Below are 11,273 nucleotides of genomic sequence, written 5' to 3'. Positions count from 1 at the left end.
TCTCTTTGGATTTGAGACTTTAGTCTTTGCAACTTTACAGATCTTCTTTATGCACCAAGAGCTTGTAACACTTCAAAGAGAAAGGAAAACTTTAAATCGCATCATATGACCCCTTTAATGATGAGAAAGAAGTCATCTCTGAGGGACACATCCAGCAGGTGGCAGTATCACCTAATGTTTTACATTATATAAATAATTATCGATCGAGTTTAAATTAGCGATTGACCAATATGATTTTTTTAAGCAGGTAATGCTGAAAGAGAAATAATTGTATTATTATTATTACTGTTAAATTTAAAAATTATAATATATATAAAATAAACTTTTATATTTTATTTAACTTTTATACTTTTTTTTTTTTACATTATATAAGGGTAAGATAGAGGTTTAACATAGAGGTTGAACAATACGTTTAATTTAATAGCCATCGCCTAAATAGTTTTCGACTATTTTATTTATTTATATACAGTATATATATAATATACATATATACACATGTGACCCTGGACCACACAACCAGTCATAAGGATACATTTTTTTAAATCATCAGCTGAAAGCTGAATAAATAAGCTTTTCATTGATGTACGGTTTGTTAGTATAGGACAATATTTGGCCGAGATAAAACTCTAAATATTGAACTATGTGATCCAAAATACAGCAAAACCAGTAATATTGTGAAATATTTTTACTATTTAATATAACTGCTTTCTATTTGAATATATTTTAACATTTAATTTATTCCTGTGATCAAGGCTAAATTTTCAGCATCATTACTCCAGTCTTCAGTGTCACATGATCCTTTAGAAATCATTCTAATATGCTGATTTACTGTTCAAGAAACATTTATTATTATTATTATCATCAATATTTAAAACAGTTGAGTATATTTTTAATCAGGATTCTTTGATGAATATAAAGATCCAAAGATCAGCATTTATCTGAAATAAAAAGCTTTTGTAACATTATACACTATACCATTCAAAAGCTTGGAGTCAGTATAATTTTTATTATTTTTTTTTTTTAGGAAAGAAATTATAGAAATTAATACTTTTATTTAGCAATGATGCTTTAAATGTATCAAAAATGATGATAAAGACATTTATAATGTTACAAAATATTTATTTTTCAGATAATGCTGTTCTTCTGAACTTTCTATTCATCAAAGAAACCTGAAAAAATTCTACTCTAGCAGCAAATCAGAATATTATAATTATTTCTGAAGGATCATGTGACTGGAGTGATGATGCTAGAAATTCAGCTTTGAAATCACAGAAATAAATAACATTTTAAAATATATTCAAACAGAAAACATTATTATTTTGAATCGTAAAAATATTTCAAAATTTTACTGTTTTTGCTGTACTTTGAATTTTTTGGGGGATTTTAAATGCAGGCTTTTTTTTTTTTTTCCAAGGCCTACCTGTAGGTGGCTGTCTGGATGGTAACGGTCGAGTGAAGTTGCTTTGCCCTCCACGAGGTTCACTGTAAGTCCCTCTGTGAGTGTCAGCGGACACTGGAGTGCTCCAAGTGGATCCACGACCACCCTCACGACGAGGGTAGTTACCTAAAACAAACAAATTATTTTGAATAATGTGTCATGGATTTTATCAGTCACATATAAAAGGAGTACAGAGTATATATATGTGCTGAATCAAACATATATGTGTACCAGCAAGCAGAACACTCTTGGGGGCTGGTGGAGTGAAGAAGCGGGCGTGGTTCTGGAAGCCCCTCCCTCTGGTTCCTCCAGTAAACAAGCCTCTAGTTGGTGGCTTGGCTCCTCCTCCTTTTGGTGGGCGTTTGGGCAGGGCCAGGCCAGTGGGTTGACCCACCTCCTTGAACTCTGCAGCAAGGAAATCATCTACATGCATGGAAGGAGGTCGACTGGTGTTCTGCTTGCGCTGGCGGAAAATGTCATGTGGTCGAGAGAGCTGGCCAAACGCACCACGACCCCGACCCCGAGGGGCCGCCATGAAATGAGCTCGTTTCGCAGGCTCCACATAATCTGAATTCCCACTGCAAACGAAGAAAATGATTTGTAGCTATATAGAGTTTATACATTCAAGGTAAAGTAGTAACCTCAGACTAGAATGGTAAGCAGACAACACATTGTGTACCTGGATGTGATGAAGGTCTCATGTTTGTGTTTTCCCAGTCGGAAGCCTTTGGATGGTTTGCTGTGTCCTGGGGAAGTGGGTTCGCTGAGGAACGAACGTTCTAATTCTGCCTTTAGGTTTAAGTCTGGACAACACTGCTGGGCCAGTGCAACTAGGTCAACTTTCACCTGCAACACATACATTAACAATGCTCACACGAAAAACTACACATAACATGAAGAGCTATTTATACTTTTATAATTTATTAATAATCCAGACTACTAAATTTATTGTCTCCATAATAAATCTGCACTCTAAAATTTGTGTAAGCAAAGAAAATAAAATGTTGTTACCTTAAAACCTGCCATAAATTGTTTACATTGCTCTCCAATTGCTCAATTATATATTTAAATCAAATATATTTATCGTTCCCGCAAACACACATCTCACCATGTCAACTTCTGTCTCCATCTCATCTGACTGGAATGGAGAGAACCACAGGGCCTTCAACTGCTCATCCAGGACATCCGAGAGAACAAAAACCGTCCTGAATGTAGATAACCAGTTAGTGAGGGGAAAAAAACAGAAAGTAACATTGAGGCATTCAAGTATTTTCATTTAATAAGGATGTGCAAAACTACATATTTAGAAAATTGACTAATCCAATTAGACACATTTGGTTGGGGCATTTAATTAAATAAGAAGCATTTTTGCATTCAAACAAACTAGATCACGCATGACAGAAATAGAATAGAAAGCAGCTTTCTCAAGTTGCATTTAAAATTTGCATTTTTTATTGACTTATTTTGGCTTTTCTTTTGCCCTTATTGGGACAGGACAGTACAGAGAATTGACAGGAAGCAAAATGGCACAGGATCGAGAAAGGGTTCACAAGCCCAGACTTTAACTTGGGTTGCCCCATATGTAACCATGCCTCATGTTGAAGTTCTGCTTGGCACCAACAACTATTCTAAACTTAACAGGAAGTCTTTTAAATCGCAACACCTAGTTGACTCACTTAATTCACACACCAGTGTTATTTTAGTGTCACTGAGATACTATTATATATTATATTTTAGTACATCAAATTTAACTAAATGAAAATGAGAAAGCTGCCTTGGCACCTAGCTGAAATAAGGTTAATTTTTTAATATATAATATTTTATTTCAATTAAAGTTTATTTCAAGTAAGATTTCAAAGTTGTTTTTTATGGATTTCGTTAACTATAAAAACCCAGTCACATACACAATTACTCTCTCTGTCTGTACTACCTGTGGTTGAACTGTGTCTGAAGGGGTTCTGGTGCAGGTAGAGTGGGCTCAGCTTCAGGCTCTGCATTAGTTAGAGCCAACATGGCTGATTTGCAAGCCCGCTGAGATGCCAGTGAGTCGAGGAGAGCTAGTAACCTCATCAAGCGTGAGCCAGCTGCCTCCCTAAACACACAACACACAGTCCATCTGAGCTGTCTGGAATATACAAACCAGTCAAACTAACCCATTTAAAAGTATCTAGGCTTAATCAGTTATCACTAGACCTAATTAACTGATTGTTTTAATTATATGTTGGTCATTTAATTTAATCTTAATTAACTGCATATAGCTAAAAATATCCCCCAACAAGAGGTCCACAGCTGTACTACAGAAAGTCTGCCAGTTATGTAGCACATTCAAATTACAACTCCTACATTTGTAAAGTACAATTTTAAATAATATAATATTTAATAATAATAAATATTTATAATTCTGAAAATTCTGTCATTAATTACGCACCCTCATGTCCTTCCAAACCCGTAAGACATTTGTTCATCTTCGGAACACAAATTAAGATATTTTTGATGAAATCTGAGAGCTCAATTTCAACATAATCAGCATTGTTTACGTTCAGGAGAAAGCGCATGCTTCGTGGTACTCTCCAAACTGGCAGAAGACGTTAAATCGGGGAGAAGAATTGTTGAATAAATTATGTTATTTTTGTTTCCTTTGCGCACAAAAAGTATTCTCGTAGCTTCGCATAATTGAAGTTGAGCCACTGATGTCCCATGGACTTTTTTTTATCTATGTCCTTGCTACGTTTCTGGGTCTGGGAATATTTTAGTTCTGTTGCTGTCAATGCAGGGTCAGAGAGCTCTCAGATTTCATCAAAAATATCTTAATTTGTGTTCCGAAGATTAACAAAGGTCTTACAGGTTTGGAACAACTTGAGGGTGAGTAATTAATGAAACAATTTTCATTTTTGGGTGAATTAACTCTTTAAGTCATTTTATTAAAAAATATAAAATAAAAATTATTTTATAAATAATTGTTTATAACATTTATATTAGAAATATATGTGCTTATATAAAATAAATATTTCATTTATAAATGCTAAAATGTTATTTTTAAAAACACACATTTATACACACACATTCATGTGTATAAATATAAATGTATAATTGTTCTTGATATCTTATTAAAACAAATCTACAAGCTATGAACAAATTGTCCTTAATATGATGACTGTGTCTTACTGTTGCATTTCCTCCTGCAGCTGCTCCAACAATGTCCTCATCACCAGAGTCGCAGTGGGTGCAGCAAGATCACAGAGCTGTACACACACACGGCGGAACATGGAGAGTAGCGGCGGACAGCTGTTGACACACACACACCTCAGCACTTCCTGTAATACTCGAGCCTGAGCGTGTAAGTGCACACTCCACAACTTTCGCGTGTTCATCGCAACCCCGATGTCTTGCACAGATAGTGCCTAAAAGAGATAAAGGGAGATGGGAAAGAGTAAATTAAATAAACTATTTTCTAGAAATAACTCCTGGTAATTAACAAAACCGTTATGGAAGCATAAATTTGCTGCCTATGTTTTGAAACCATCCTCATGTTAGTAGTTTTGTCAAAATTTGTCTAAAAAGTGTCTAGTCAGGCAGCTCACAAGGGTTTGGATCAGAGCTCCTGTATGTATGACAATCAGCAGCAAGCAGCGACAGGTACTTGTAGCCGCATGTGTGTTCAGTTACCTGAGTGGTCTGCATGGGCAGTGGTAGAGGAAGCAGTTCTGACAGCAGACTAAGGCTGCTGTAGATGTTCTCTGGAGCAGCCAGTGTAGAGTTCAGCACTTCCCTCAGCATCAGAGACCAGCTGTTTCCGGCCACGGTCTCCTCTGAACCCGTCATCTGCTCGCTAATTGCATGTGTGAATGTTAACATTATCTCTGTCACGTCTCCCTGGATACGCAGCTCCTCTGCATCCAGGCGACCGGTTGTCGGGGTGGAGCAGAGGATCTTGTGAAGGGCGACACAGACGGAGGGCACACGCACGTCACGGAACTCACAGGTTCCCCCGCACAGCAGCTCTGTCAGCATGGCTCGGATGAGTCTCAGCGAGCAGGAGGCCACTGACAGCATCATGAGTCGCTGCGCTGTGGGGCCCATTGGACCATGTAGTCGCCATGGCAGCAGCAGCAATGTAAGCTTCTGGAGGACTTTAATAAAAGTGTCCATGCCCTCTGCACTGAAGAGAGCTATGATGGCCTGGTTCCACTTCAAGTCTTTCTGCTGACCTGCACATACACAATGAGACACATAAGCTAATATTTTCATTGGCAATCAATCCGTTTTAGCAGTCAATACCAGTACTAAATGAAACAATCTGAGATAATGCAGCAAAGCAAATATGCTACTGAACATTTCTTTAAAATTTAAATGTATTCATTTAAATATTTTTTACTTTTTTTTTTTTAAATATACGAGTATTTCTCAAAATATAAATGACAGGATTTATATTTAAATTGGATTAATTTTAACAATATAACAGACAATAAGTAATGTTAGGTGCATTTATACTGCAAAGCCTAGATAGATAGATAGATAGATAGATAGATTTTTGTTTGTTTAGTATCTAGTTAAGACAAGCTAAGTTAAAAGTAAGGCATACAGTATGTTTGCATGTACCTGGCACAGTGGTTGGAGGGCAGGCAATGTGGCACAACACTCTGAGAGCGGTTACAAGACCCACCCCATCTGCTGTCATCAAGTTCTCCAGATTCTGACAAAGAAACAGCAACATTTCGATGCTACACCATATTTAATAATTATATGATGTCTTTAACATGTTGTGACCCAATTCTATATAAATTGGCATTTGAGCATATGAATGAAGGAGTTAGTTTTGTTTTATAGCTAACTGCAAGAGATCAAAGTAGGTTCTTATTCTTGTTGAAACTTGAACCATCAGTGCTTTAATGTCTTGATCAATGCCTAACATAAAATTAGCATACATCTTGTAACTCATCCTCTACAATCTTACACCCCCTTAAAATGCCATAAAATGTGGTTATGTGGTTGATAACCTCACCTGCTTTATGTAGTCAATAAGCGTAGGAATGCCACTAATATCAAAGTGTAATTTTTCAAGTGGCTCCAACCACTTAGACAGCTCTGAAAAACACATTTTATCATAGAGGTCAGATGTGAAGGCACTTACATTTACAAAAATTATTAAATGGCTTTTAAGGCCTTGGAAAAAAGGCCTTTTTATAGATCACAGAACTGGAGGTTTGCCTGATATTGAAGAGTTTGGTGGGCTGCAAAAGAGTAGCATGCTCACCTTGAAGCTTAGCATTGTTTTCATCAGCTTTGGAAACATTAAGTAGTGGAGCGGCATAGTGCTCTATCATCCGGAGATCGCCTGATGTCTGAATCACCAGCAGTACAAGCATACAGGCATAGTTATATGTTACGGACTTCCTTGCTTTTCCTTCCCTGTATGAGAGAGTGAGAGGAAGTCAGCAAGAGAACAAGTCATTTAAGAGGATACAGTACATTTAAGTGAAAATGACTATGGAGTGCCTCAGGGTTCTGTATTTGGCTAATTTGTGTTTACTAACAACCTATCTACTACATGCTGTCAAGAAACATTCAACACAAACACATCATATTCTTATATGTCATTATATAGATTGCCAAAAAATACACTCTGACATATCAGACATTTTTAAAACCCTGTTTATATACAACAGGTGTATTAACATATTCTCACCCTTGGCCCTCTTTGGCATGGAACTCCACCAGGTTGACCAGAGAGCTGAGGTTGTTATCCAAGCTAAAAGCATGCGCGACAGCATTTCGGCCTGTGCTGCTAAAGCTAATGAGATACAGGCAGTGAAGTGTTGCCAGAACACTTGGATTATCGCCATCTTCAAGCTCTGCACCATTCAGCTCAGCAACACCCTGTAGTGCATGTAGAGTCTGCATAAGCCACACCCAAAAACCATCATCCATCGAACCCTCTCCACCCGCAGGAGCATCTTCACCCTCACCCTCTGAAAGGGGCGTCAGCGGAGTCAAGTGAGAGGGTGGGGTCAGGTGAGTAAGGGGTGTGAGGAGACGAAGCAGCAAATTGGTGGTTTCGTGTTTGCTAAGGAGGAAGAGGAGGCCCTGCTGGGACTGTGATAGGAAACGCATCAGTTCTCTGACAGACTGCAGGACTCCGATGTGGGCAAATGTAGCCGGATACGACAGAACAACTGCCAGGGATTCCAGAAGGTGACAAGCATGCATGTATCTGTAAAAAAATAAAATGCAATAATTAAAGAACTGCTAAATATTTGAACAAAAGGGGTAAATAACATAGCTGAGTACACATTCAAAAATATGTTTAAGATGATTATATTTAAACTTAAATGGATAGTTCACCCAAAAATAAAAAATCTGTCATTAATTACTCAGTAAGGAATTCATTGTTGAATAAAGTCGTTATTTTTGTTTTCTTAGCGCACAAAAAGTATTCTCATAGCTTCGTAAAATTACAGTTGAACCCCTGATGTCACATGGACTATTTTACAGATGTCCTTGCTACTTTTTTGGACCTTGAATGTGGTAGGACCCTGTCTATGAGAGGGAGTTTTTTTTATCAAAAAAATCTTAATTTGTGTTCCGAAGATGAATAAAGGTCTTACGGGTTTAAAACAACATGAGGGCGAGTAATTAATGACAGAATTTTAATTTTTGGGTGAACTATCCCTTTAATAACAATTAATATTGACTATATATAATAGAAACCACTAATTTTCATCATAAATAAACAAGACAAACGTTTTGTAGCCATATGGTCCTGACCTGTACAGTGTTGGATAGGGATCATCACGCTCTGGTGGCCCAGTGATTCGGGCACTGGTGGGAAAAGCTTTCCCAGGAGGCTGTACCATACAGTGAGGTGCTGTCTCCAGCAGGTGGAGCAGTTCTTCCAGAAGACCTTGCAGGCTTTCCAGGTCACCTTCTGACAAAGAGGCAGATTCCAGCAAGGTATCAATGTCCATTGGGCTTTCCCGCTCTACCTCCTGGGTTTCCCTCTCCCTCTCATCTCCTTCCCTCTCAGTGCTTTCTCTGTCTCTCTCTCCGGCTTCTCTCTCACTCTCGCTACCCTCTCGCTCACCCACCTCCCCTACTGTGGGATGGCGTTCAGCCCAAATGCTGGCTGTCCTCTGCAGGTCAGTCAAAACCTCATAAAAATGTCCCTTTTGTAAAATGGCTGTGCCAGCCGTTGCGACACGCACGGTCTGGTCCAATAGAAACAGATCCAGCAGACGCTGGTACCCACTCGTTCCATCATTGTCATGGTGACGGTCTCTGAGCAGGGCCTCGATACCCTGTGGCTCACTGATGATGCTGTCGAGGGAACGCAGCACGTTGAGTTTCAGAGTGGATGAAACGTGTTCTGCAAACAGCAAGCCTAGGAGGCTGCCAACAATCCCTTTCTCCAGCAGATTCTGCACAGCCTGGGCACCACAGTCGGCCAAGGCAGAGGCCAGTTTGGTTCCTGCTTTGAGCTGGCGTAAGTTCAGCGCTATGGGCTGTGCCAGGGCAAAGTCCAAATTAAGAGCTTCACAGCTCCAGTCGACCAACTGCTTCAACTTCTCACTCAGCCCATCAGGGTCCTTAATAGACAGGAAGCTCATCCCTTTTAGCAAAAAGGCAGGGATCTCCTCTAAGGCAGTTACCCAGCCTGCCCCTCGCTCTGTCCTCTGTCCCTCACCCCAGGCCTCCAACAGTTCTGAGAGTTTCGCTGCAGACTCCGCCCACAAGGAGCTTGAGTCCTGGATGTCTACCGTCTTGAGGCGTTTTAGCTCTGCCTCATAGCGTGTAATGTGCGGCGGTGTGAAGTGCTGGAGGGGTCGGAGTTCACGCTCGTATGGATCATACTGAACGGTTGGTAGTGATGCAAGGTCCTCAGGTGTATAGTCCAGGTCAAAGGCAGGCAGCTTGAAAGCCCCACTCTCCAAATCCTCCTCATCACTGGATATCTGCTCATATCCATCATCACCTGCATACAAAAGCAAAACACTTCACACGCAGAAAACACAACATCTGATACATTGTTATTGGCTCAGCAAATCTAGCAAGTTCATTCTTGACTTCAAACTCTGTTGAGATGTTTAATTAAGTTGGGCGTCTCAGCAAATTAGAGCATAAACAAGACTATATTGGTTCTTTTGAATATCACTGAACTCTGCAGAGAACCAGATGTTCTCCACACCAGTGTCAGGAATCATATCCTTTCACTTGGGGCCCAATATTTGCAATTGTTTACCTTATGAGAGTATTATATGTGTGGGTATGTATTAGGGATGTCAATTTTCGATCATTTCCATGATCAATCGTCGTTTAAATTAACGATCAATTAATCGATTAATCGTTAACCTTAATGCTGCAAAATGCGTCTATGCAGCCCGTCATGACAGGATGTGCAAAAGTTACTCAAAAAAAAAATAACTGTGGCGCGTGTGGCTGTGCTGCGCAGTCAGTGAACCGCTTCCATCGGCGCAGATGCAGCAAAACACACTGTTGCTCACATCAAACATTATCATGTGAGTATTATGACCAGTACTTAATTTGATCCTGCTGGATCCTGTTCCGGAAAATGTCAGATTGTGAATTTTTACGTTCCGGTAGGCCTATTTGTTTTTAAAAATCCGGCATTTACAGTGTATTCTCAGAGCATCCTCTTCACATGAGCAAAAACGTCCTTGGCATAACAGCAGAGTGGACCGGTATACGACGGTCTATTTAAACTGACCAGTGTAACCTTTTATATGTTTGGTTGACTGTATTTTATTTAGATAATGAACAGACTGCGATGAATTGCTAGAATATGTGGGGTGTGTGCGCGTGCGGTGCCGGTGTACATTATGAATGAATGATGATGCATTTATATACCGTCACCGTCACTCACAGCCGCTCGCACGTGTTTTGCGCATGAGCCGCACGCAGTCCCAAATTAAACTACTTAATCGACCATCGATAGCTTTAATCGATTGCATGTCTTATCGACAATTAATCGATCGTCAATTAATCGTTGACATCCCTAGTATGTATGTATGTATGCATGCATATATGTATTTTTTTTTCCTATAAATAGCGACAAATTCTTAACACTTATCAATCAAATAAATGATAAATACATACTATTTAATTTTTGTAAATGAACAAATATTTGCACATTTATATTTAATAAATTAAATTGATTTAGGGAGCATTTTTTGCCCTCACAGAAGAAATATCTGGGTCATTATTCCCCAGAGCACCTGGTTTATTCACCCTCACAATACTGCAACTCCTCACCTTCTCCCTCTTCATCGGTGACCTCCTCACCCACTTCCTCTTCATCTTCATCCCCCTCACTTCCCTCAGAGTGCACATCCTCATCCTCCTCATCATCAGCCGGACCCTCATCATCCTCCTGCTCTGCGTCCGAGTAATTCTCATCTGCAGGAAGAGACCCTCGCTCAGGTGAGACAGGCTCCAGGTAATCATCACCCTGTTCTGTGTTCTCCACCTTTACTGGACCTAAAGCAAAGACAACACAGTAAAGGTAAGTGCTCAGAACTTTTTCAGTTTAAGAAAATGCAATAACAAAAAAGGCTAAATAATATATAGTTGAGTCCACATTGAAAAATTGGGATTATTTAAATCTGGAAATACTTAATAAGATATACAATGAATAATAAGATTCTCTGAAAACTAAAAATTTTAATTCAACACTATATATAAATATAAAAATATATGAAACACTATTTATTTATATATATATATTTCCAAAATATATGCTGTATGTGAGTGAATGTATGTTTATATACATAATAAATATACACAGTACACACACATATATTATGTAAACAAAACCTTTTAT

At 38.9% G+C, this 11,273-nt stretch overlaps 1 protein-coding gene across 1 annotated transcript in view; it reads right to left on the bottom strand.

The window, feature by feature from the left end:
* virma (vir like m6A methyltransferase associated) overlaps positions 1–11,273 on the bottom strand; it is a 19,095-nt gene that overhangs the window by 1,711 nt on the left and 6,111 nt on the right. Inside the window, exons 7-19 of the mRNA XM_016485265.1 lie at positions 10,706–10,930; positions 8,204–9,407; positions 7,125–7,649; positions 6,693–6,847; positions 6,441–6,523; positions 6,038–6,131; positions 5,105–5,646; positions 4,604–4,839; positions 3,369–3,530; positions 2,547–2,643; positions 2,118–2,284; positions 1,670–2,016; positions 1,421–1,564 (exon numbers count right to left, since the gene is read on the bottom strand). Coding sequence (XP_016340751.1) covers positions 1,421–1,564; positions 1,670–2,016; positions 2,118–2,284; positions 2,547–2,643; positions 3,369–3,530; positions 4,604–4,839; positions 5,105–5,646; positions 6,038–6,131; positions 6,441–6,523; positions 6,693–6,847; positions 7,125–7,649; positions 8,204–9,407; positions 10,706–10,930 — 3,981 coding nt within the window. The remainder of the gene's footprint in view (positions 1–1,420; positions 1,565–1,669; positions 2,017–2,117; positions 2,285–2,546; positions 2,644–3,368; positions 3,531–4,603; positions 4,840–5,104; positions 5,647–6,037; positions 6,132–6,440; positions 6,524–6,692; positions 6,848–7,124; positions 7,650–8,203; positions 9,408–10,705; positions 10,931–11,273) is intronic.

Source organism: Sinocyclocheilus anshuiensis, unplaced genomic scaffold (genome assembly GCF_001515605.1).
Source record: "Sinocyclocheilus anshuiensis isolate Anshui unplaced genomic scaffold, SAMN03320099.WGS_v1.1 scaffold409, whole genome shotgun sequence".
Classification (NCBI taxonomy): domain Eukaryota; kingdom Metazoa; phylum Chordata; class Actinopteri; order Cypriniformes; family Cyprinidae; genus Sinocyclocheilus; species Sinocyclocheilus anshuiensis.
Note: the sequence above shows the minus strand (reverse complement) of the source record. Positions and strands in the feature narration are given on the sequence as shown.